This window comes from Mus caroli, unplaced genomic scaffold, assembly GCF_978045245.1.
Source record: "Mus caroli unplaced genomic scaffold, Mus_caroli_1 scaffold_3, whole genome shotgun sequence".
Lineage (NCBI taxonomy): Eukaryota > Metazoa > Chordata > Mammalia > Rodentia > Muridae > Mus > Mus caroli.
Window position 1 is genome coordinate 14515956 of NW_028227258.1, and position 27817 is coordinate 14543772.

The window sequence follows — 27817 nt, forward strand, 5'->3', positions numbered from 1 at the left end:
ATTATTCTCAAATTGTAAATATCTACAAAATTCTACAAATACTCTCTTAGGACGTAATCCAAGGCACTAACTTTTGTTGCTTATTATAATAAAATTCTTTGATGATGTTAAAGAAACAAGCCGTTCTTGTGAATTACTAATTATAATTTATAGAAATATTTACCTCATCATACAAGTGTTTCTATTTATTATATGTAAATATTGTTATTAATATTAAGAAGAAAGGAGAAATGCCAACCTTAGCTCATTTCTTAGGCATTTTCCTGCTAAGGGTAATAGTGAAAGTGTTAATATAATGCTTTAATAAATGTTTTTTGCTTCATCTATTGGAGTGACTGTATTTCTGTGTTAAACTTTGTGAAATATGTGACCACATTTATAATATTTTAAAATGTTAAACTTTTGGTTTAACAAAATACAGTTTTGGTATGAGGAAATTCACAAAACTTTTAGGTGTTATCAATATTTTTAGATGAAGCAAACTCAATATCTGTGTGCTCGCTGATATGTGTGGCCCCACCTGTCAACAACCAATTCATCTTAGGCACCACTTGTTTATGGAAGTACTTGCAATTTGTGGGTCTGAAACGCATGATTAAAATGAAAGCCTTGACACGGTTAATAACGGTACCTATGACAGAGGCATCTCTTTGAAGATAGATTGCACCATCATCTCTGCTTTCAAATCATTTCTTGCCCCATTTTCAAGTCATTAGTCTTGTCCCACAGCTCATTAAGATACTGCAGCAAATTAGAGGGTGAAGTTCTCTTCCCCACCCTTCCTACACATGTGGCTCGCTCACACACACCTGCCTCCTTCTCTGTCAGAGAAGGGAGGATCCGTTCCCTGGGTGAGGCCAGGGCCAGGATGTTCTTGATCCCAGGCCCACTCACTTACACATGACCCCTCCTTCTGAAAGAGGCTAGACTGAGTGGACCATCAACATTTCTCCTGAACGCACCATTTCTAGCTCCATCCACACAGTCCTAAAGCCACATGAGAGATTCCTCAAGCTTACGTCTCTCCCTTTTTCCCTTCCTCCCTTTCCTTCCTTCTTCTTTCCCTTTCCTTCTTCCTTTCTTCCTTTCTTCCTTTCTTCCTTTTTTCCTTCCTTCCTTCCTTCCTTCCTTCCTTCCTTCCTTCCTTCCTTCCTTCCTTCCTTCCTTCCCTTTCCCTTCCTCTGTCCCTCTGTCCCTCCCTTTTCCCCTCTGTCTCTCCTTCCCTCTGTCCTTCCTTCCCTCACTCCCTTTATCAGACATTCATTTACTTCTGCAGTTTTCCAGAAACATTTTTCTAACTTCCTCTCTTTCTAGCAATACTTTTTTGAAAGTTGTGCCTATTCCTCTCATCACTGACCTAATCTCCCATCTCTTTTCAGTTGGGCTTTTTATCCTAACTCTGAACCAATCTCTTGAAAGCCAAATCCAATGGTTATTTTACTTGAAACTTTTTTCTTTTTCTTTTTTTTTTTTTTTTTGTACTTAAAACTTTCTAAATCCTTTGTTTTCATTGCAACATGCCTCCCTGTTTTCACTTAGGTCTTAAATAAAGATGTCTCCTTCTCCATCCAGCTTTTTAATACTGGAGAGACCTCTTCTCTTTTATGCCCCCGGGTGATCTCACTGTGCCCCATGTTGTTAAATACCACCAGAATCCTCATAATTCCTGAGCCATGTCTGCCACAATCCCTTTACCTCACGATAGCTCTCCTTGAATTTCTAACAAGCTTCTCAAATCTAATTCTCAAATTCCTTTCTCTTACCCCAAACCTGGTCTCTCCCTGTCCTCCAGTCTCCATTGTAATCCAGCAACACTATAAAAATTATTAAAATACCTTTTTCTTTTGCCTATTTTAATACCAGAACTCTGTCCCTCCCTTTTATTCTGAAGCCTAAGGAGGGAATGTCTTGAGAGGACTGTTCTAGTCTCCTTTTCTTCATTTCCAACAATTTACAAGCTCAGTCTTTAAGGATTTTACTAGAGGGGAGAGGTAGGTGACTAAGACATAGAAGCAGTAAGCAGAGCTTCAGGTCTTCCCCACAAGGAGGAGTGAGGGGGCGGGGATGATTAACCGACTCCTCCTCAATCACATTTAGGTTGATGATCACCAAGCTCCAGAGGTCCTTCTGCCTCCAACACCCCCAACAGAGTTTTTAAAAGGGTGCTGGGGATTCAAACTCAGGTCCCCAGGACTATGTAGCAAGTGTTCCTACCTTCCTTCCCTCCCTTTCCTTCCTTCTTTCCTTCCAGGCTGTCCCATGTGCATCTCCTTTCTATAGTTAATCCATGTTGAGCAGACACAGAAGGCATCTTGATTTTGTATAATGAAAAAAAACCAGGCCACATTGGGATTCAGTCCTGGGTGTTGGAAGCTTTATGAGAGCAGTTACCTTGCTTGCACAAGTGCTGTATCACATCGATTGTCTCTTTAACAAGTTTATTCATTGCATGTGATTTGTGTACATTTAAAATATACAACACTCTCATTTGTAGTGGAGTCCATTATCTTTTTGTTGCTGTCTGTGGTTCTTTTTAAAGTTTTACCTAAGAAGTCCCTGCCTATTTTAAAGCCATGAAGATTTATCTCTCCCCTCCGCCCCCCCAGCCACATTTTCCTGCAAGGCTTTTGCAGTTGGAGCGTCAAGAGTGTCTATGAGTTGGTCTGTAGAGTGAATGGAGGATTGGTCCAGCTTTCCTTGGGCACACAGGCAGATTGGTCCAGTTTTCCTTGGGGACACAGGCAGATCAATGCTCTATCACACTTCTTTGAACAGCTCACAATTTCCCTAATGGTCTTGCCCAGTGCATCTCATGAATGCTCATCCAAACACATACTGTTTATCTCAGTTTATCCTTTGATAACTCCTGGCATTAGACAATGTTAAACAAAGTAGAAATTATGAAATGATTCTCACCAAAGACTATATCCTTCTGCTTGAATCCTTTCAATATCCCCTCCGATCTGTGAATCAAATCTGCATTCCCTACTAAGTCCCACATGTTCTGTTTTCTACCTATTTCTTCACATTTATTTAAAACATACAAAGAAACATACAAAAAACCCTAAGCTGACCTCTGACTATTCATGGTGTTGTGCTATTTTCTGGATCTAAAGGTGCCCAGCTGGCGCACTTCCACACCACTGCTCTTGCGGCTCCATCAGCCATAAAGGATCTTCCTCTAGTTCTTGGAATGGAGATGAACTCAGTCAACCATTCTTCAAGAAGGTGTTAATGGCTCCAGCATGTTATGTCTTTTATCTGTGGTGATTAGTTTTCATGGTCAACTTTCCATAATTTAGAATCATCTGGTAAGTGAGAATCCCTTGGAGAATTGTCTAGCTCTAACTGTTAGCTCATGGGCAGGCTTATGTGATATTATCTTGTTGACCTTAATTGACATGGCAAGGCCCAGCCCACTGTGGGTAGCACATCCCCTAGCCAAGTGACCCTGAACTGTATAATAATGAAGAAAGTGAGCTGAGCACATCAATCAATCAATTAAGGATCCATGACTTTAATCTCTCTGCTCTTAACTGTGAAAGTGACCAAGTCTTTGATTTCCCTCATGATATAACCTAGAATTATGAGCTTAAATTATCTCTTTTCTCACATAAGTTGTTTTTAGCAAGGGTGTTTTTATTATAGCAACAGAAACGACTAGAACACCATCCTTAACAATTACCTTTCCTGCCTTTAATCTGTTATTTTCATTCATGACACTAGTCATTATATTTTTAAACTTCACATTTTGTGCGTGATTAATTTACTTACAGCATTGTGTTTCCTCTCATCAATTGACTACAGTGTGACTATGGGCTTCACAATTCTTAGTTTCCACTCTGCATGACCAATTCTTAGCAGAGTTATAGGATCATAGAAAGTACCAGACGATGTCTGGACATGTGTATTTTATAGAATCATGCTCTGAAGGGCTGAATAAAAAAATTTTAAATGCTAAATAAGAGTGAATGTTTCTTCCTATGTGTCTCCGTGTAGGTTCATACACGTGAGTTCAGAAGTCTGCTGAAGGGTGTCAGATCCCCTGGAGCTGGAGTTACAGGTCATGTAAGCTGTCTGACATGGGAATTGAACTTCAGTCTTCTGCAAGAGCAGTTTTGGTCCTCACTGGTAAGTCAGCCCACAGCCCCAGTGAATGTGTTTTAATGCCACAGAGCCTTCTCTTCTGAAGAAAATCTATACAGAAGCTACAGGTTAAACAGACATGTGCTTTCTGATAGAAGTAGGAATATCAGGAACAGAGCCATGTTAAGTCAACAGCCATGTTGGGGACATCTGCAGGAGCCTCAGCCTGTCACTCTATGCAGTGGATATATGAAGTATAAGACCAGAGACTGGCTTGCTCAGTGATGCAGTTCTTCAGTGGGGGACCAGAGGTTTGAAAACAGTGGCAGAATAGGATCTCTGTATCGATGATGCTTACGATGGAAGAAAGCCTTAGCAAGACAGTCACAGAATATTCCCAGGTGATAAGACTTAGGTATTTTTTTTTATTCCTGAATGTCACTTAATGTCATCAACCCTAAAATTCTAATCAAAATATCCCCCGGGTTCTCAAGGAAACTCTCACTCTGCCTTAAGCAGACCAGAAAAGCATATTTCTGGGAGTCTGACTGGAGTTTTTCACTAAAGGAATAAAACAAAATAATCTCATTTTAATATGCCCTACTTTGGAGTTCTTCTCCACATGTGTTTAGAGATGAGATGCCATTGTGGTAGGTTCTTCAGATGTGGATGATGGACCATAAGTTAGCCAGATGTTCTTTCTAGTGGAGATATGCATTTGGGCAACTGAACATTTTAGAATGGAATTCATGCATAAAATATGCACATTTTCTCTTCTGCTTAGCGGAGCAACAGCTTGGATTTTGAATTTGTCAATTGATGTTTTCCTGTACACTCCCTTAACACCAATCTCATTCCTAGTCGTCCAGAATGAAGGGCTTCTTTTTTTGAAAAAAAAAAAAAAGTCTTTTCTTTAACCCCTTTCCTTGTTTATTTTGTAAAACTTGAGGTAGCATCTTGGTGACACTGCCCAAAGAACAATTTTAAAAGCACAAAATAAAACCGACATCAGGCTGCCTGATTAAGCAATAGTTCCTTGGATCATAAAATTCTTTTGAAAAAAAAATGCCACGGTATTTTTATTGAGTTTATAATCTGAAAGGCATTTAACATTCCAAAGAGAACAACAAAAAAAGAATAAAAAAAGAAACACACATGTGTTGTTGCTAAAAAAGAGAGAGAGAAAGAAAAAAGTAACCAAGATGTGTACTGGGCAGGGTTTGTCCTGGAGGCATTAGGAAGCAGATGGAGTCTGTGTTTATCATTCTCCATGCTTTGTTTGTAGCCTCTGTTCCATCTCTGCTCTCCCCATCACCAGCTGTCAGAGTCCCTGAGGATGCTACACTGTGTGCACTCGGACCCTTCTTTTCCTCCATTGTATGTTCTAGCTAGGTGTTTTAAAAGTCCTTGCTGCAATATAAGTTACTGGAGCTGCACACACACACACACACACACACACACACACACACACACACACACACCATGAGAGTGTGTGCACACATGGAAATAAAACCCACCTTTGTATGCTAGACATATGCTTATACCCCTAAGCTACATACCTGGCCCTGAAAAACATCCTTTTGTCAAGAATTATGCAAAATCACCATTTCTTGGCACTGGCCACTTTGCTTCTTTTACAAGGTAGAGCTCTGATACTAATGGAAAAAAAATTCCCTAAAAGTAATAAAACCTATCAAGAACCCTAGGAAGGTAAAGTTTAGAACCCAAAGTGAGTATTTCAATGAGGTTTAGGGGATGCTGAAATCAGACAATAAGGGATTTGCTGTCAGCTCTGGCATCTCCTACAGTATTGTGAGTCTCAATTTTTTTTCCTGGTGAAAGGAGAATAATAACATATCTAGATTCTAGGATGGTTCTATGAGAGGAGGTGCTTAATCTCAGAGGGCATCCTTAAGGTACTGGGGATGTCAGGGCACAGGGGGAGTAGGCAATTTCCCATGATAGTAAAACCAGACAGAGCAATCTTCACCCGTTGACGTTCAAATGCAGCGACTTTTTTTTTGCTTTACCCACACTTTTCTTTAATTAGTTAATTCATGTATGTAAGTGTGTGTCTACAAACATGCATGCGCATCAGGTCAGAAGAGAGCATGGGACTCCCTAGGACTGGCGTTACAGAAGACGGTTGTTAGCTCCCATGTGAGTGTGCGTGCAGTTCTCTGCAAGAACTGCAAGAGCTACGAACTGCTGAGCCATCTCTCCAGCCCCTTTATGCTCATTCATTAGATGGCAGTTTAAAATACACAGGTTCATTCCCCTATTATTTGAGGAGAATATATATTATATCATATTACATTAATTATATTCTAGCATCGTTTCTCATCGTCACGAAAGGAACCGAGGTTGCGGATGCTTGTGAGTAAGAAGAAAGCCAGTTATAGCTTCATTTGTGATATTTGGTTTGATTTTCAAGACAGCTCTTTCATTTCAGTGAGGTAAACTCAGCTGAGCTGACTAAGGCAGGGGCTACACCATCGATATGACATTATTAATTTGGATGTTAGATGCCCATGAAGAGACACACAGTAAGAACACATAACAACCGCCAACCAACTTTATAAGTCACTGCTGTGTCCCAGCCTGCCTGCCTGCCTGATGAAGTCTCCCAGGGCTGCATCCTCAGCCTTTGCAGAGCCTCACGTGGACATATAGGAGCCCAGGAGATTGTATAATGAGGAGATGAAAGATGGAAGTGTGCTGCTCAAGAGTTATCTTTCAGGGAGAAGACGTCCACAGCTCAAAGTGAACGTTGATTCTTTACAAGGCTGGGGAAGATTGCCAGGGCACAGGGAGAGGGAAATCTTGTTGTTTAGTAGAATCACAGGGACTCTTCTACCAAGGAATGAACAATCTCTAACTTAAAACAAACTTAGAGAAGGAAAAACAACGCAGCTCTCTGCTTAAAAGCATCCAATCAGAGGCAACAGTAAAGCTTTGAATTAACAACCAGCCCCAAGGCAGGAAAGCTGCACGTAGAACAGTGTCACAGATAGCTAAGAGTTTAAAACAGAGAGAAACTGCTCTCGCTTATCTACATCTTACATTTGCCCCAAGGTGAGAACATTTGTTCCCTACGACATTTTGAATTTCCTTTGTAACCCAGGAGCAGGCATTGGTACTGCATCCTGATTACAAGAAGGTTCATCTGGGGGCAAGGTGTTATTCTAGCAAGAACGTGGACTCATAGCAGAATATTTACACTAATTAAGTCTGAGACAACAGAAAACTTTCACCAAAAAAGCTTTATGTCAGAAGTTCAACAGTTTATGAAAAAGTGTCTTTCCCCCTTTGCATCCAAGGATAATCCACAGTCTGGTTTTATCATCCACTCAAGACTCAGTCAACATCTCCAGTCATCATGCAGACATAAAAGGAGGTCAAATTGTGCGTGTCAGTGTCTGTGCCCATGCCTGCCTTGTGTGTGTGTATGTGTGTGCATGTGTGTGTGCACATGGCTGTGCATGTGTGTGTGTGGTGTATACACGTGTGTACCTGTGTGTGTGTGTGTGTGCATATGTTTGTGCATGTGTGTGTGGTGTATACATGTTTGTACATGTGTGTGTGCACATGGGTGTATATATGTGTGTGGTATATATGCATGTCTGCATATGTGTATGTGGTGCATATGTGTGTGTGGTATATATGTGTGTGTGCATGTGTATGTGCTCATGGGTGTGCATATGTGTGTGGTACGTATGCATGTTTGCATATGTGTGTGTGTTTATTTGTAAGTGACCAGCAGTACTTACTGGAAGGCCCATCTGACCTGGTCTCCCCACGGGCCCTGCTGTTCCTGGTAAGCCCATCTCTCCTTTGTCTCCATCCTCTCCAGGAAGTCCGCTTCCTCCTGGAGCCCCCTGGAACCCAATGAAAGATGTTTATTCTTAAGAATATAGTGAAATAATTATGTCATGTAAGAAGTATATTTTTATTTGACACACAAAAGTAATTAGCCTGATATTGTAAATATTCTAATTAAAATTATAGTTGAGGGCTAGGTTGTAGTTCAGTTGCTAGTATGATAGTACATATGGTGCCTTGGGGGTGATCTGAGGCACTGGATAAAATAAAATAAAGAGTGCCTTTAATCCCAGCACTCGGGAGGCAGAGGCAGGCAGATTTCTGAGTTCGAGGCCAGCCTGTTCTACAAAGTGAGTTCCAGGACAGCCAGGGCTACACAGAGAAACCCTGTCTCGAAAAAAACCAAACCAAACCAAACCAAACCAAACCAAACCAAACCAAACCAAACCAAAGTGTCAGTCATTCTCAGGATATACTGTGAGTTTGAGGTTAGCCTAGGATACAAGATATCATCTAAAAAATACATAGATACATACCTAGATACATACATAGATACATACAAAGATACATACATAATGAATGCAGTTTACCTTTAACCCATCTTTTCCTTGGAGACCTTCTTCTCCAGGGGCTCCTGGTTCTCCCTATTTTATTTGGTAGCAGACAAGGGAAGATTAAGATTTTGGTCATCTCATTGATCTTACTTTGCAGTTTGCCCCTAGTAGGTATAGGAAGTAGCTAGTTTGCAGTATTTATTCCTACTTCAACCTCATCTCTAAAGAGGACTTGACAGCGGAACACACGTGATCGAGGTTTCCTGGAAGAGCTCTGGCAATGCCTAAGATGGTCACTGTTGTAAGTTCAAACGCAGAGTGCTTCTGGAATACTAAGACATTTTAGCTAATTAAAGGCAGCATATTTGTCTGGAGATTGGAAATTAATCCAGCTAGATCGTGCCTCTGAGATCAGGGAATGTAAACACTGCTGTGGTAAGAAATGCAGTTCCTTGCGATAGTGAACTTACATGGGTTAATGTAACCAAACTCAGACAGGAGCATTTTACTAGACTTTCAGTTTGTGTACTTTCTCCCTTCAGAGAGGCAAGGTTACGGTCAAGTTTATGGATTACATCCATAAACGACCTTTTAGATATAGAACTTGCAAAAACATCGACCATACCTTATGAAGCTGTTAAGGCAGTGTTGCTCTCTTTATAATTAAGTTAAACTAAATTAACCAGTACTAATTAATAGAACCACACCATTCTCATTTATGATCCCTGTATTAAGCTGATTCTAATTCAGAGCAACAAACCAGATGCAAAAAATTATGAATCTTCATGCTTTATTTTTGTAGTGAAAAATTATTGTGAACATTGGTATTTTAGAAAAACCATGGCTTAAAGCCGGCCTATACTATTATAACTTCTCCAGGCTATCAAATTAAAACTACTCATAAATACTTCCTTGCATCTCATTAGCTTCACAAGGTCCTGGGATGGTTTTTAAACACAAATTACATGTCAAGCTTTCATCCGTCTGTTAGGTTAGACAATGCCCTGAGGGTTGATCAGTATCGCTAAGCATTAGCCACGTTTCCACGCATTTTTGGCAAGGCTCTTTAGAGCACACCTGGTTTTGAGAAAAGTCACTTAGGATTCCAAATGCCTAACTTAGAATGTAAACGGGGTTTAGTGTGTAGTTTTTAAAGTCAGTAAACATTTCATAGTGCATATGATAGGCATAGTACACTACGTTTTGGTGCGATTAGGGCAGTTGAGTTTTGAGTTTCCCCAAACAGTGGGTCGGTGCATTCAGTTTGATACTGTCCGTACTCACTCGCGGCCCCGGCTCCCCAGTGGCTCCAGCACTGCCAGCAGGTCCATCATCTCCCTGGAGAGACAAAGGGAAGGTTAAGCTTTTCTTCGCTCAAGTTGCTCTTCTAATCAGAGTGCATATTATAAGAGTCAGCATCTTAAGTACTCTCAGCTCTCCTGACGGCTGGCCTTCATCTGCCTTCAAGATGGCGTTTGTCCCTGGGCGTGGTGGCTCACACTTTACTCCAAGCATTTGGATATAGTGGCTCTTTCTGAGTTTCAGGCTAGCCTACTCTACATAGTGAGTTCTACTACAGCCCGGGCGACACAGTGAAACACTGTCTCCACCTTGCCCCCCTCCAGTGTTTGTCAAACTGGGAAAAGTATGGGTGTTAAGTTAGAGATAGGCTTCCCGTGTATACTTTAGAATGGTTGGTTACCTTAGCACCTGGTTCACCTTGCAGGCCAGAGTCTCCCTCAGTGCCTGGAGGTCCCTAAAAGAGAAAGATTGTCAAGGTACAAGGGCTGTACCAACCCATAAGAAGGTGGTTTGAGTTTTAGCTCAAAGGTGAGTCTGTGAAACTTCAAAGCCTAAGACAGACACTTTCTAGTATTCCTTAATAGTTCAAATATCAGAAACAGCTTCACTCAAAACCAGAACAATTAGGACCATTTCCCCCCAAACTCTCATCATTGAGATCTTAGAGAGTATGGCATAACTACTTCATACAGCCTCAAACTTCCTATCCTCAGATTTAAAAATATTTCTCTACCATTATAATCATGTCCCTTCCTCCTGTGCCCATCGAAACCACCTTCCTTAGGATCAATGAATATTTTTCATATTTTCAAAATAAAATATACTATATAAATTAAGGATAAAGTTGTCACATCAAAAAGTAGTTTACGGAATTATTTTTCTAGTCTTTTTGCTTCGTGATTCTAGTGTTGTTGGGGGAGCTTTGATTATGTTGACTTGAAAACACAATGTCTGGCCATCTTTGGCTCTTTCAAGGTCTAAGGCTTCAATAGCTGCTGTTGTAGTCTTTCCATCTCCTAGAAGCACAAATGGTATTTTATTTTGTTTCGTTCTTTTTGTGTCCCTTTTGTCTCCCCAGTCTTATTGTTCACTCCATTCTTCTATTCCTTTTATTAATTCGTCGAGAACTTTGTATATGTGTGGCCAGATCATGCCGTCTCTCCCAAGTCTTCCCCGATTCACATCCCCTACCTACCCAACTTTGTGCCACTTAAAAACAGAATCCTTCAAGATCAATTAGTTCAGCCCAGATCTTTTTGGATATGTGGTCTTCTACAGGAGAGAGGTCTACTTATCAAGGGCTATAATCTTCGAGAAACTCACACTTTCTCCCTGCAGCTAACGACTTCCAATAGCTCTGTAGCTGGGAGTGGAAGTGTGTGCCTTCCTTTACTCTAAGTTTTCCATTTTTCCTCTAATCTTTTTAAATTCCCTTTCATAAATTCTGCAATATTTTTGATTCACTGATGAGACTTTTTAAAAATAATTCTTAGAGATTAAAAATAATGATTGCATAATTTAATAGTATTTTAGATGGAAGGGGTTCAGTTTTCTTTTTCATAAATCACTACCATCCACATTCACTGTTTTTCAAAATAAAATGAAGATCAGAAGCTCATTTACAATGGAAGAGAGGGGCAGATAACGAAAACTCTGCTCCCATCACTCACTGGGAACCAGGCTTTTGTGTCTTGACTCCTTGGTGTTTATTTCTATAACTGAGAATGTGGCAGCCACATGCCTGGGCTTGTATCTGAGACTAATATTCACATGAGCCAGTGCTCTTTGATAATTTTATGCCTCAGGTTGTTCCTCTGGAAAATGGAGGAGATAACTTTTCTACCTCATGAAGCTGTGCAAACCTGCAGAAGCAACAGAACATGTGCATGCTTTGAGTGGCCCAAGCACGATCCAGAGGTCAAGTGTCATAAAAGTCGGGACCCTCAGTCACTCTGCTGAGGGGTGAGGCACATCTCATCTTTTATTTGCTGATGGGTGCTCTCTTTTCTGCTGTCTTAAACCCCTGTGAAACCTCTGTATTTTCCTCACATCACCGGGTGGGGGTGGGGATTTCACATCCTTATCACAACAGAATCTTTTCTACTCTCTTAAAAAATTCAAGCGGTGAGGTGTGATTTCTCTGTGGTTTCTTCAGGCTCGGGAGGTGGCACAGTACTGGTGGCCATAAGTGCTACCTTTTGGTCACATCTTAGTCAGCTCTGGTATTTGTAAGCTATTTGCCTTGGGTGGACAAGCAGACTGTGGCATCTGCTCCCTTGCAGCCTTCCAGACTCAGGAAGAGGCACTGCCACTTCTGTCACATGACCTAGAAATGTCAGACTGCTTTTGCTTCTCTTTCTGCTCCGTTTTCTGAATTCCACATATGAAGAATCTGTAGCATTTAGAGGATGAGTATTGCTGTGTGTACATTATCACTTCAGTTCACCAGCCTCTTTTGTTCCTTCCCTCCCCCTGCCCGCCCTCCCTCTCTCCCTTAGTTTTCTCTTTGAATAAGCCCTCATTGTCTTAAATCCATCCTTCTTGTTCAGCTCTCCTGCAAAAGGCTAACCTTCTGCCTTTATTCCCCCTCCCTTCCTCCCTCCCACTCTCTGTCTCTGTCTCTGTCTCTCTACCTCCCTCCTGTCCTCCCTCTCTCTGTCTCTCCCTCCCTCCTCTTCCTTCTTCCCCCCCCCCCCTCTTTTTCTTCTATCAGAATCTCACAGCATAGCTCAGGCTATCCCAGAATTTACAGTTTCACAGGCTAGCCTCAAGCTCAGAATAATCCTCCTGCCTCAAAGTCTCGAGTGCTAGGATTGCAGAAGTGTGCCCACATGACCCTCTTCAAAACCCTTTTAATAAGTAGACCTATCCTTACTTCCCATTGCTGAGAAACATTTCGCATTCAGCTGCTAGAATTACTTTTTCAAAATATGAGTCTGACCTCATTACTGCCTTGTTTGTATGATGACTTATAAGAGCCCAAGACAAAAGGCTCAAACTTTTCAGTAGAGTACTCGAGACTCTTCATGGTTTCCTTCCAGCCCCTTCCTATTCTCTGTTGACAGTCAATATTCCACACGGCCCCACAGTCTGAGGATCTCCCGAATGCCACCCTTCTTCCTGGGATTCCCTCATCTGTAGTATCCTTTCTCTTCTCACTGAAACTCCTTTCTTGTGCCTTCAATCTCATTTTTTTTTATGTTCCCATATTCATGTCTTATTTTCTTTCTCCCTCAGGCAGGGTCAAGCAGCAACTGCTCTGTTCCTCTATTTCCCTGTCAATTTCTACATTACTGAGCCTGACCCATTGCGATATAGTGGCTGTTGATGTTGACTGTATTCTGAAATAGATTATGAGCTTGTACAGGAGTCGGGGACCTCATCTTTCATCCTTGCATCCCCTGCTGAATGCACAGCAAGAGGATGGCATAGACAAGGAAGAGGAACTGTGTCACCAAGACCAGGAGAAGAAGCAAACCATATAGAAATTATTGTGCTAAGAAATCAGTTAATTTTGGTGTGTGGTTTTCTTATTTAGAAGTTTTTTTTTAAAGAAAAAACAACAAAGTACATAAAATTAAAAAAGAAGTGGATATTTATTGTAAAGGTTATGCAACTTTCAAAGAATCTCAAGAATGTTACAAGAAATATAAACTGGTGATGATTAGCTAAGGGCCTGCCGGGAGTTAGAAGAGACATGGCATAAAGGTGGAAGGTTTGACTTTTGCAGGAGGGCTGAAGAGAGAAGGATAGATTTAAAGCAGCAAGGGGTCAAAGATAAAGTATAAGGAGAGAAGAAGAAGAAGAAGAAGAAGAAGAAGAAGAAGAAGGAGGAGGAGGAGGAGGAGGAGGAGGAGGAGGAAAAAGATAAGGAGAGGGTGAAGAAGGGAGATGTTAGGATGACTCTCAGGTCGGGTGTACTGAGCATCATGTGACCTTTCAGTGAGATTTTCATGAAAACAGAAGAACAGGAAAGTAATGGGCTTTGCATATAGAAACAGGAGACCAGGAGTGCACAGATTTTGCACACGAGATGTTTAGGGGCTATCTAGTTGGGTAGATACATAAAAGGCCATCAAGATGTCAACAGATGCTCAAAGAAGAGAGGTATGGGTTAACGGCTTTTATGGTGACATTAGTTTGTATTCAGTCAGCAAAGCTGAGGAGGTGGAAGGGCAGTTCCACATGAATCTGAGAAAGGACAATGAGAAGATGAAGTGAGGAAGCAAGAGATAGGGATAGATAGGTAGACAGACAGATAGATGATAACTTTCACAGATGCCAGGGAAGTGGGGGAAATGTACAGTTTTGCTACTAAAGTCAGAAACAGAAATGAAGTGATTGAATTTTATGAATATAACAAATGTGGTTTATTACTGCAAATGGTATAGTAAATCAGGCGATGCCAAAGCTGCCCATTCTCTAAAGACTGCCACCTCTTAGAGTGAAGAGCTATCAAGTCAAATTCTCATCAGTGAAGGACTATCTTTATTCACTTTTTGTCCCATCATTTCAGTGAACTAGTTCTTAGAGGAGAACTTTGTATGCATGAAATTATCTCCACACATTGATTATTTCTGCCTTTTATATAGTTTTAGGTTTTATTTTCTAAATATAAAAGAAAATCCTATAAAATTGTTCTCCCTGACATATACTTAATTATTCAATTCACCTTGTTTTATAAAACACAGTGATTCAAAATTTTGAATGAACCACAAAAATGTTACCTCAACACCCATCTCTCCAGGAAGTCCAGCAATACCAGGCAGTCCTCGTGGTCCCTATATTCAAATAAATTGAAAATATGAGAATCAAAGTTTATCCTTTTAATAAACAACACATCTCAACTTCATTTTAATAAATAGTATCTGACTGACATATTACTTCGCTCTTTGTATAAATACAATTTTAACTTGGTTGAGGCATCTGTGTTGCTTCATGAATAATGCTAAACTATGCTTGTACTTAAAGTTAAAATAGAGCAAGGGGCACCATTACATGTTATTCCTCAATTTACTCATTCATTTACAAACATTTACCAAATACCAAATAATTATCAAATATTGTGCTGTCCTAGCTCTCTCTAACTGTGGGCATGTTTGTGGGAGACTTTCTTGATCATTAGATGATGTGGGAGGGCTCAGACTATTGTGGGCAGCACCATTCCCTAGGCAGGTGGTTCAGGGCTTTATAAGCAAGCAAGCTGAGCATAAAGCTCTAATGGAGACAGCAAACAGCATGCCTCTATGGTTTCTGCTTCCAGGTCCTGCCCTGACTTCCCTCAATGATGGACTGCAGCCTATTAGCTGAAATGTACTCTTTCTTCCCTATGGTGATTTTGGTCAGAATGTTCTATGATATATATATATATATATTCTCCAGAATGTCATCATGCACTTGTGATTCACCTACAAATATTTAAACTTGATGGCTCTTGTCTTTACTTCTTTTTTTTTTTCTTTTGAATTTTGTTTTACTTAACATCCTTTATTCACTTTGAAATACCAAGAAATGTTATCATAGAGTATGTCTTATGCTCTTCCATAACAGATATAGAGAAATTTTTTTGTTGTTTTTTTTTTGTTTTTTTTTTTGTTTGTTTTTTTTTTTTTAATTAGGTATTTTCTTCATTTACATTTCAAATGCTATCCCCAAAGTCCCCCAGACCCCCCTCCCACTCCCCTACCCACCCACTCCCACTTCTTGGTCCTGGCATTCCCCTGGTTCTTTTTTTTTTTTTTTAATATTTTTATTACATATTTTCCTCAATTACGTTTCCAATGCTATCCCAAAAGTCCCCCATAGCGCCCCCCCACTTCCCTATCCACCCATTCCCATTCTTTTGGCCCTGGCATTCCCCTATATTGGGGCATATAAAGTTTGCAAGTCCAATGGGCCTCTCTTTCCATTGATGGCTGACTAGGCCATCTTTCGATACATATGCAGCTAGAGACAAGAGCTCCGGGGTTCTAGTTAGTACATCATGTTGTTCCAACAATAGGGTTGCAGATCCCTTTAGCTCCTTGGGTACTTACTCTAGCTTCTCCATTGGGAGCCCTGTGATACATCCAATAGCTGACTGTGAACATCCACTCCTGTGTTTGCTAGGCCCCAGCATCGTCTCACAAGAGACAGCTATATTTGGGTCCTTTCAGCTAAATCTTGCTAGTGTATGCAATGGTGTCAGCGTTTAGAAGTTGATTATGGGATGGATCCCTGGATACGGCAGTCTCTAAATGGTCCATCCTTTCATCACCGCTACGAACTTTGTCTCTGTAACTCCTTCCCTGGGTGTTTTGTTCCCAATTCTGAGAAGGTGCACAGTGTCCACACTTTGGTCTTCATTCTTCTTGAGTTTCATGCGTTTAGCAAATTGTATCTTAAATCTTGGGTATCCTAAGTTTTGGGCTAATATCCACTTATCAGTGAATACATATTGTGTGAGTTCTTTTGTGATTGTGTTACTTCACTCAAGATGATGCCCTCCAGGTCCATCCATTTGGCTAGGAATTTCATAAATTCATTCTTTTTAATAGCTGAGTAGTACTCCATTGTGTAAATGTACCATAATTTCTGTATCCATTCCTCTGTTGAGGGACATCTGGGTTCTTTCCAGCTTCTGGCTATTATAAATAGGGCTGCTATGAACATAGTGGAACATGTGTCCTTTTTACCGGTTGGGACATCTTCTGGATATATGCCCAGGAGAGGTATTGCTGGATCCTCCGGTAGTACTATGTCCAATTTTCTGAGGAACCGCCAGACTGATTTCCAGAGTGGTTGTACAAGCTTGCAATCCCACCAACAATGGAGGAGTGTTCCTCTTTCTCCACATCCTCGCCAGCAACTGCTGTCACCTGAATTTTTGATCTTAGCCATTGTCTTTACTTCTTTTTGCTTGTTTGTTTGCCAAATACTATTCTGTTGCATAAATGTAAGGAACTATATCAATTTTTCTGGCTTTAAGGCTATTTTCTCATAAGGTTTTTCTTCATAAGAAGTTGGAATAGGTATCCCCCTCCTATTCCAAGTTTGTTGAGAGTCTGTATTTTATTTTTTAGCATGAGTGGATATGGAAATTCGTCAAATAATTTTCCTGGATATATTTATGACACTGTATTTTCTTCTTTAGACTATTAAGTTGATAGATTACATAGATTTTTGAATGTTAAACTTTCCTGCATACCTGGAATAAATCCTACTTGGTCATGATGTACAAGCAATGGTGTTGGATTGATCTAATATTCTGCTGAGGGCTTTGTACTTATGTTTCTGAGTGAGATTGGTCTGAGATTTTCTTTCCCTGTAACAGATGTGTCTGGCTTTGGTCCTGGGATAATTCTGGCCTCTTGGAATGAGCCAGGAAGAAGCTCCCCATGTTAAGCTATACAGAATTCCCACCACTTGTTTGCTAAATGTTTAGTAGATTTAGTCAATGAGATCACTGGGGCTGTGCTTTTTGCTTTATAAAGTTATTGATTATTGAGCTAAGTCCCACATAGACATATGCAAATGATCAGACTTTAAGAGAGCTCTGTTAAAATAGTCTTTTAAGTAGCTGGCTAACATCTAAGTTATAGAGTTGTTAGACATAGGAGCTGTTCATCCTTTTAATGTGTATGCAATCAGTAGAGATGGCTTCTCTGTAACTTCTGATATCAGTAGTTTGCATTTTCTTGTTATTCTCTTGATTACTCTGCCCAGAGGTTGAGAAATTTTCTCTGCTTTTGGGTTAATTGATTCTTTTGAATTAGTTTTTGGCTTTTATATCTATTATTTATTTTATTATGCTTACTCTATATTCAATCTTCTCTTGTTTCTAAGTGGAAGTTTAGACTATTTGAGACCATTTTTCTTTCTAATTTTTTTTTAAATAAAGAAGAACACCTCTTTCATTTTTATTTTATGTGCATTGGGGTTGTCTCTGTATGCGCATCTCTGCGAGGGTGTTGGATCCCGACTCTGAAGTTACTGACTGTCATGAGCTGCCTGGGGTTGTCTCTGTACGCGCATCTCTACGGGGGTGTTGGATCTCGACTCTGAAGTTACCGACTGTCGTGAGCTGCCACCTCGGGAACTAACTCAGATCCTCTGGAAGAGCAAGGGACCTGCTCCATCTCTCCTGCTCCTCTAAAATTTATGTTGCAAATTTCCTTTAAATCTACAATTTTTTTTAGGCTGTACTTTAATTTAGCTACGATATTTAATTTTTTTCTTCTGAGTTTTATCATCATGTTGTTATGTGTGTTCATGTGTACACATGTGTATGTTTACATGTGTTTATGGGGATATGTGCAGCACAGTGTAGAGGCTAGAGAACAATTGGAAGGTTCTCTCCTTCCACTCTGGGTTCCAGGGACTGAACTAAGATCATTAATCTTGTGCCCTTTTACCTGCTAAGCCATGTGGCTGGCAGGAAGTTTCATTATTAATCAGTATATTATTTAGAACTGTGTTTTTTAATATCTTGAAATTTTGAGATTTCTTTCACCATGTTTTTATTTTTAGTTTTTAACTTAATTCTGTTATGGTCTGTGAGCAGACACTGTATTGTGTTTATTCTTTGAAACAGTTAAGATGCACATTTTAGCCCACATTATGGTCTATCTTGGCACATGTTTTATGTGAGTTCCAAAAGAATGTGTATTCTGTTACTGAATGGAGGTTTGGTTTCTTTCCTGGCACGTATAGAAATTTACAATGTCTTTGCAATAGTCCTTGTCCCCACACTTGCTCGCCATCCTGGGATTAAGCAAAGGCTACAGAGAAAAAGAGGGCCTGAGGGACCCAACGAGGTTACCGGTTGATGGGCACTAAGCTTTTCTTGGAGGGTCAGCTAGCATTTGGGGGTTTGTGGGTCAGATGGTCTTTGTCTGAGCTACTCCATGTTGCTGTGGTCACAGCTTGAAGGAGTCACACAGTGTGGCTGTTTTAGGGACAATTGATCTGGAAAACAGTGAAGGATCGCCAACTCTAGCCTCTTTAGTACACTCATTCCTACACACTAAGGAAACTCTGAAACTTCTGATTTATATGTTTGATTTTCCTCATTTATTTTAGCCCTTATTTTTGGTGTTTCTATTCTTTCCTGCCGACACTGAAAATTATAAAACTTAACTTCAGCCTTCAATGACTGCAAAAGTCACTGGAAAAGGTCATGTGGATCAAGCCTTCTCATTCTGCCCCAATAGAACAGATAGAGGGAAATGCAAATGCTAAAGAGCAATAGCAAGGAAGCAAACAGAAGGCCAACCTGGCCCTCTGAGAAATCAAGCAGGAATGTAAAGTTTCAGTCAGCACCATATGATGTTCCCCCAGCTTTAATTGTCCAAAATCACTTGGCAGTAACTGGACGCCTTCTCTGTGACTGTCTCCCTACAATGACATTTATTTGGAAGCTTCCAGGTCTCCTTCGCTCTTGGATCTGATTTCCTTGGACTGTACTGTCTATAACCCTATCCTTTATGTTCAGTTCTTTGGAATATGTATCCTACACTGTAGAATAGAAGGTTCACTTCTGTTGATTAAAAGGAACACCAACTGAGACTAAGCTCAATTCTCATTATGATTTTTACTATTTACTTTATATTTATTTATTTATTTATTGTGGTGTGTGTGTGTGTGTGTGTGTGTGTGTGTGTGTGTGTGACTTGCCACAAAGCATAGATGGAAGTCAGAGGGTAACACACAGGAGTAATTTCTCTTCCCTATCTTTCCACTACGAATGTCTCTGGGATCAGACTCAAGTGGCCAGGCTTAGCAGCAGGCTAGGCCCTTTAGCCACTGAGTCATATTGTTGGTCCTATTACATCTTTTTAAAGACATTTTATTCTCTCTCATTTCTGCTGTCTCCAAGTAATGATGTTCATGTGATTGTGAGTGTTTGCTCACATCTATATATGTGAACCAAATGTGCCTATTGAAGCCAGAAGAGGGCATGAGATGCCCTGCAGCTGGGGTTACAGGTGGTTGTGGACTGCCACATGGTTTCTGATTTCTGGGAAGCAAACGTAACTCTTCCTCAAGAGCAGCAAGTGCTCTTAACTTCTGAGCCATCTCCAGCCCTAAGTCTCATATTTATCACTTTAGTGCATTCCTTTGATCTGAGTCCAGCAGACAACGTAATGTTTCTCAAAGGCATCTCATATTCCTCACTGAGTGTGTAATCTTCAGTTCCCCAGTCCGGGGTTTCAATTGTCTTCCTGCTCCAATAAGTGATATTCAATGCAAGAAGCCAGACACTCGGGCACGACACTCACAAAGAGGCTCTGTCTCTCCCACTGCTTTTTAAAACACTTTGGAATTCTTTTCTCCTCTCCACTCCTTTCTTGCCTGCTTATCAGACTTTGGCTGCATCTTATTTGGATCTTGGCTCTCAACTCCTTCATCTATGTGGTTTGATAATATTTATAATTTGATCACTGTTCCTCCCCCCCCCCCTAGTCCTTAAGATAACTGTATAAATCCTCTGGGATAGGGGCCATAGAGCTGTGTGTGTGGTCAGTATGTCCCTTTCTGGTCTTGTGTTGTACCTGCTTTCTGTCCAACTGTCTTAGCCATGTTGCCTGTCCTCTGGTTCTGGGAGAAAATCCCCTCATCTTGGCTCAAACACTGTAACTTTCCTGTCAGATCACATAGTTCTGCTCATGGAAGCTTTCTTGAACTGCTAGATCATGACAGCTTATTTATCATAGATCCTCTAAGTCTGAATTCCTATTAGTCTTCTTTATCTGTTTTGCACTTACGGATTTAATCAAATACAGGAAAAAAAAAAAGAAAGAAACAATCTTTGAAAATGTCTACATCAAACACATACAGACTTTTTCTTCTTCACAATGTTTCTTAAACAATATACTATAGCAATTATTTACATAGATTTATATTTTATTAATTATTATAATTAGCCCAGAGATGACTTAAGGTACACAGGAAGAAATGGAAAGGCGATGAGAAGACACCATTCCATTTTATATAAGGATTTTGAGCACCCACATACTATTGCTGAGCAGTGAACTTCTCCCCTAGGGGGCCTGAGTTCTGACTGCACTTTCTAGTACTTATCTCAATTCATAATTACCTGTTTTTATATGTAATTACTTAACCAATAATGTATTTATCACTAGACTGGAAACTTCATGCTTACTGTTAAACATCGAGAGCAGATTCTTAATAAATAATTGTTGACTGAATCTGAATGGATAGTTATCTATTTAATAGCAATGCTTGCCTTACAATGGAGAAAAAAGTTTAAATTTTTTGTTATAGAATGGTTGTAGTTCTTATTCTGTTATTTTTGAAATGTAAAAAAAAAAAAACATTTCATTTTTTGTGCCTATTTTACCAATTTCCTTCATTTCTATGATTGAAGCATCAGTTCAAATATATGCCCCCCAAATCTGTTAATCCATCATAAATTGGTTTATATTTTATTTACCAGTTCCATGACTCTGTGACCTTCACATTGACATTGAAGCACTACTAAGCCATTTTGCTTAAGAAGTGTTTTCTTGTATCAATTTAAAGTATAACATATCAGAAGATGGCCTAGTCGGCCATCAGTGGAAAGAGAGGCCCATTGGTCATGCAAACTTTATATGCCTCAGAACAGGGGAACACCAGGGCCAAGAAGTGGGAGTGAGTGGGTAGGGGAGTGGCGGGGGGAGGGTATGGGGGACTTTTGGGATACCACTGGAAATGTAAATGAAGAAAATACCTAATAAAAAGAAGTAAAAAAAATAAAGTATAAGTCTTTCCTCATTTCTAAGATTTTTGTTTCCATTGTGACAGATTTCTCTAATAAAATCTCATGGCTCTTCATACCAGTTCCCCAGTCTAATGTTACTTACTGTGTCCATGACAGTGTTGGGTACATGACCCTTTGCTTAGTCAGTGTAACCAGCACACAACGAGTAAATGGAGTTTGCTGGGCACCGCACCAGCAATGGAGAGCACAAAGGTAAAGAGATGGTCTCTGGCTTGTGGGGTTTTCAGAGACTTAACCAAGCTGTGCAAAAGAGCACTGTGCTATTTCAGGTCAAATCAACATTTGTGATGGCGCAGCAGGTTGAGGCACATAAAACAGAGAGCAAACCAAAGGCTTAGCTATGCAAAGATCGTGCCACATCTTAGATATTTATCGGGCAAGAACTACACACATTGTGAGCCCTTATTGTTCGATGAGCTTATGTCATAGGTCAAGTGTGAACCTTTTACTCTTTGGTAAACTTTTCCACTGTTACTAACTAAATTAATTATGCTAAGGCCACCTGCAAACAGTGTGTCAACTGGTGATAATATCAACCCAGTGGCTAAAGCACGTTACAGCATCTGACATCTGACATGATTGCGCTAAAGAATGATTTCATTGGCAATAAGGGCTAAGATGTGAGAAAGGAGTGTGTCGGAGTTTTTCCCTTTGCTCAATGCCCTTTCCATTGAAACTCCAGAACTGAATCAGAGCTATGGAATCATGGCATATGGTTTTTGTACTGTTGATGCAATAGCATTTCTATCATATTTGCATATTTAGGCCAATCAGATACAAAGACTGGCTTCACTACATGGCTTTCATTATAGAGCTGTTGACTCTGTGTGTGGTAATGCACCAATTATAAGAACTGCAGGCCATCCAGAAAGAATATTTCTGAGCGTCACTGAAGGTTTTTGTTTTTCAAAAACAGAAATAAGCTCATTTTAACAGTCATAGAGAAAAGCACCAAATTTAACTACATAGAGCCATAAGAGCAACAAAATTATGATACCAACACACATATGTATTTATGTATGTATGCATGTATGTATGTATGAATGTATGTATGGGTGTATGTTTATTTGTTTGTATCCTGCAGAACTGATACAGTAAAATGCTCATTCTATAAGCTTTGTCTTTGCTATATGGGGTCAATATTGTTTCTAAAGCAAAGTCACCTTCAGCACTGCGGACACAGTCATGGAAAGCAAGTGAACCCCACAGGAATTAGAAGAACATAGAGACACTTACGGGTTCTCCGGCAGGCCCCACGTCTCCTGAGCTGCCAGGGAGTCCTTGGAAGCCCTTGACAAACAAATGAGAAATTTGTAGAAAAGCAGCGCATCTGAAAATGCCTTAGCTAGCTTACACACCTGCCTTTGCTTGTGGGTTTTTTTCCTATGCATTCTTCATCTTTTTCTCTTTGTACATAAGATTGTACATATGCACAGCAAAGAATATAATTCTTATATTTTTGGTTGTGAACCTAGCCTTTAATGGCTGAGCCATCTCTGCAGCCCACAAACTCAAGAAGAAGGAAGACCAAAGTGTGGATACTTTGATCCTTCTTAGAAGGGGGAACAAAATACCCACGGAAGGAGTTACAGAGATAAAATGTGGAACAGAGACTGAGGTAATGATCATTCAGGGACTGCCCCACCTGGGGATCCATCCCATATACAGCCACCAAACCCAGACACTATTGTGGATGCCAACAAGTACATGCTGACAAGAGCCTGATATGGCTGTCTCCTGAGAGGCTCTGCCAGTGCCTGACAAATACAGAAGTCGATGCTCACAGCCATCCATTGGACTGAGCACGGGGTCTCCAATGAAGGAGCTAGAGAAAGTACCCAAGGAACTGAAGGGTTTGCAGCCCCATAGGAAGAACAACAATATGAACCAACCAGTACCCCAAGAGCTCCCAAGGACTAAACCACCAACCATAGAGTACACATGGAGGGACCTATGGCTCCAGCTGCATATGTAGCAGAGGATGGCCTAATTGATCATTAATGGGAGGAGAGGCCCTTGGTCCTGTGAAGGGGAATGCCAGGGCCAGGAAGCAGGACTGGGTGGGTAGGTGAGTGGGGGAAGGGAGGAGGGGATAGGGGTTTTTCGGAGAGGAAACTAGGAAAGGGAATAGCATTTGAAATGTAAATAAAGAAAATATCTAATAAAAAAACTCACACAAAAGAAAAAAAGAATATAATTCTTTAGCATTAAATACATCCACAATGTTTATCAACCATGCCCACCATCCATCTCCAGAACCATTTCACCTTCCCAGTTGAATCCCTGCCAATGCTTCACTTATTACTGCTGCTTCTTTCCCTGTATCTATGTTTGTTTCCATGAATTTGACTGTCTAGGTTATTATCATAAGTGAGATCCTATGACATCTGTTCTCTTGTGTGTCTGCTGGTCCCAGTTGAATCCCTGCCAATGCTTCACTTATTACTGCTGCTTCTTTCCCTGTATCTATGTTTGTTTCCATGAATTTGACTGTCTAGGTTATTATCATAAGTGAGATCCTATGACATCTGTTCTCTTGTGTGTCTACTGGGTAGAATGTCTTCTGGGTTCTTCCTTTTAGCTTGTGTCAAAGCATCCTTTTTAAAGTAGAATAATATTCCCATGGGTGCATAAACCACATTTTGTTCACTCATCTGTCAGGGGTCACTTAAATTGCTCCAGCTTTTGGCTATTGTCAACATGCCACTGTGAACACGGGCATGCAATCTGAGCCCTGGGTTTCCATTACTTTGGAATTGTGATGGGGTACATTTTATTTCTATGTAAGAGGAAACAAAACTTTCTTCCTTCATTTTAAATGACTTTCATTTACTTATCATGGCTAAAGCTCTGTTTCAGTTCTGAAAATCATATGTTGTTCATTCACTTCAAGCTCCTAAATTAATAGACAGGATCAATACACAGACCTCACTCTGCCTTCTCTGCTAACTGAAGTATGCAATGGAAGCGCAGACCTTTAAGTGGTGTCTGCTGGGTTTGCTCTGTAAAGCATGTTTGGACACAGAACCACTTAGTATTTCCATTAATTCTGTGGGTTCTGCACAGAGGTCGTTTTTGCAAAGCAGGGACTCAATTTCCATGTTCTCAATTTTTATTGAGGATTAAGAGGAAAAGCACAAATTGGCTTAAAATAAAAATTCTGCTTAAGGCTTTTCAGATGTTATTAATGATGTATGACTTTGTAGCAGAACTGACTACTCCATGGCTTTAACTCAGGAATTATGGGAACAAATGACCATGAAAATAACAAAGACTGTTGTAGCCATGTAGAGCCACAAAGGATTCATTTTTCTTCTTCTTGCTGTTATTATTATTATTATTATTATTATTATTATTATTATTATTGGTGTGTGTGTGTGTGTGTGTGTGTGTAACATGAATGTGCAGGTACCCATGGAGACCATTAGAGGGCATTTGATCCCTCTGAGCTGAAATTGAAGGAAGTTGTCAGCCTCCGTGTCTGAAGGCCCTTCTCTCCCAGTAGCCTCTCTATGGTGCTGAATGACACCTAGAGTTTTATATACACTGAAAACTGCCTTTAAGATTAAAGGTGGAAAAAAATATTTCACAATTCAAAGGATAATTCACTATTAGCAGACTCCTCTAAAAGGAACTGAGAAGGCGTTTCATAGGCTCCAGGGAAATGACAACAGTTAGCTATTCAAACCTTCAAGAAGGAATGAAGACCACTAGAAATGGCAAACAAGAAGATGGATAGAGAGCCAGTCTCCTCACACCAAGCTCTAAAGGACACAACTAATTGACATTAAAGCAAATACAATTTTATTAATGTTCAGACAAAAGCTTTGTTTACAATGAAGTTTCAGAATGCACGTGGTTGTAATATGTAAAATGACCACTGTAGCCTCCCTTCCTCCTGATGTGCATACATTCGAGGGTTTCTTCTAAACGTAATATCTTGCCATATTATGAAGCATATTATGAAACTCAGATGATTATCCTTGGAAGGAAGCAGGCACTAACTTATTTTGGCAAAGAGCCAGATATTATTGTTCAGCCTTACAGCGTAGGTCAAGACACTTGGCTGAAGCAGCACAGTACAGATTGGTTGCTTGCTCAAATAGGTTTTAAAGGAACTATAGACAGCCACTACCCTCAAGATAGGTTGATAAAATTTTTGAATGTGCATGAGGTGATATTTCCTAATATGACCTCTTTACAACCCTTACACAATGCTGTTCTGGTGTTTACTGATGGCTCCTCTAAAGGGTGAGCTGGATATCTTATTAGTAATCAACAGGTAATCATAAAGACTCCTGGTCTCTCAGCTCAGTTAGCAGAATTAACAGCAGCACTGAATGTCTTTCAGTCTGTGAATGAGGCTTTTAATATTTTTACTGATAGTTTATATGTTGCACAATCAGTACCCTTATTAGAGACCTGTGGCACGTTTAACTTTAATACGCCAGCAGGATCCCTGTTTTCACAATTGCAAAACATCATTCTTGCCCGAAAACACCTGTTCTATATTGGCCACATGCGATCTCCTTCTGGTCTTCCTGGACCTTTAGCTGCAGGCAATGAATGCGTCGACAGAGCTCTAATAGGAGAAGCCTTAATTTCAGATCCTGTTGCTTTGGCCAAACGTGATCATGAAAAATTTCATCTCTCTAGCCATAACCTTAAGTCTCCAACATAAGATCACTAAAGAGCAGTCAAGAATGATTATAAAACAATGTCCTAAATGTATTACATTATCTCCAGTGCCACATTTAAGAGTTAATCCATGAGGTCTTATGCCTAACCATATTTGACAAATGGGTGTAACTCATTATGCAGAATTTGGAAAATTAAAATATATACATGTTTGTATTGACACTTGTTCAAGATTTCTTTTTGCTTCTCTGCATACTGGAGAAGCCTCCAAAAATGTAATTGATCATTGCCTACAAGTCTTTAATGCCATGGGATTGCCTAAACTTATTAAGACAGATAATGGGCCATCCTATTCTAGCAAAAATTTTACTTCATTTTGTAAAGAATTTGGCATCAAACATAAAACTGGAATTCCTTATAACCCCATGGGACAAAGAATAGTTGAACATGCTCATCGCACTTTAAAAAATTGACCTTTAAAAACAAAACAGGGGCTGTTATATCCCCCAAGGTCACCAAAGGCACATCTTGCTTTTGCTTTATTTGTTCTAAATTTTTTGCAAACTGATGTTAAAGTTCAGACTGCAGCGGATCAACACTGGCATCCAGTTACTTCTAGTTCTTATGCCATGGTAAAGTGGCGGGACCCATTAACTAACGAATGGAAGGGTCCAGACCCGGTCCTAATCTGGGGAAGAGGCTCGGTCTGTGTTTTTTCACAAAAAGAAGATGGAGCTCAATGGCTACCTGAAAGATTAGTTTGTCAACTGGACACAGATCCTGAATCTTCCATTAAGTATGACTCGGACCTTGATTATAGCTAAAATCCTCTTTAGCCGAAAAGTTAATTTGGAGAATAGCCTCCTCTTCCAGAAAGTCACTTCCCCCACACCAGGAGCTCTAAGTCTAGCCTGATCATTGCTAATTTGCAACTGAATGGAGTACCTGGACTTCTCCAAAGAAGCTTTTTGTACTTTTGCTTTTCACTGTCTTGACTTTGTTTTTCAAGCAGGTCAGCCTAACTGCAGCAGGTGTGCAGCCCCGCCTCCAACAGTGCAGGTGGCAGTTATTAATCATCATCAAGAAGCATTCTAAGTACATATTGTGGCTTTGGTCTGAATTGGGAATAAGGTGTGCTAATGAGGGCAGGACATTCAATGACGGGCACCCAGATCTCAGAACCATACCAATTTAAGATAGAGGTACATGCCAAAAGGCCGTGGCTGTTGATAACACACCACAGAGCCATGTTTTGTGTGAAATATAACACAAACTAGCTGCACGTAGCCTCTAAGACGGAATTGGATGGTTCGGAAAGATCTAAGATTTCCTAAGACAGGCGTGGCCACCAGCCACCATAATTCCCAGGCAGGACTATGGATCATAAATAAATTTTATGCCTCAGTCCAGTTTTTTTTTTTTTAATATTAATAACAGGGAGGAAATTGTAACCTCCCCTCAGGCTGAAGCAGGCTGAGCCAGACCTTGACTTTGCTGCCACTAAGGAGATTACCTAGGGTGGAGCCTTCCTCTCTAGATCACACTATTGTTCAGCCACTGTCGCTGTTCCTCTTCAAGATATTACTACCTGCTGAGAGGCCCCGGAGCTATTCCAGGGACTACGCCCTATCCTGTACATCATCACCTGCAG

At 40.3% G+C, this 27817-nt stretch overlaps 1 protein-coding gene across 1 annotated transcript in view; it reads right to left on the bottom strand.

Moving 5' to 3' along the window:
• Nucleotides 1-27817, bottom strand: part of Col24a1 (collagen type XXIV alpha 1 chain) — a 264200-nt gene that overhangs the window by 87784 nt on the left and 148599 nt on the right. The window contains exons 33-38 of the mRNA XM_085835446.1: nt 22765-22818; nt 14492-14545; nt 10165-10218; nt 9747-9800; nt 8499-8552; nt 7857-7964 (exon numbers count right to left, since the gene is read on the bottom strand). Coding sequence (XP_085691572.1) covers nt 7857-7964; nt 8499-8552; nt 9747-9800; nt 10165-10218; nt 14492-14545; nt 22765-22818 — 378 coding nt within the window. The remainder of the gene's footprint in view (nt 1-7856; nt 7965-8498; nt 8553-9746; nt 9801-10164; nt 10219-14491; nt 14546-22764; nt 22819-27817) is intronic.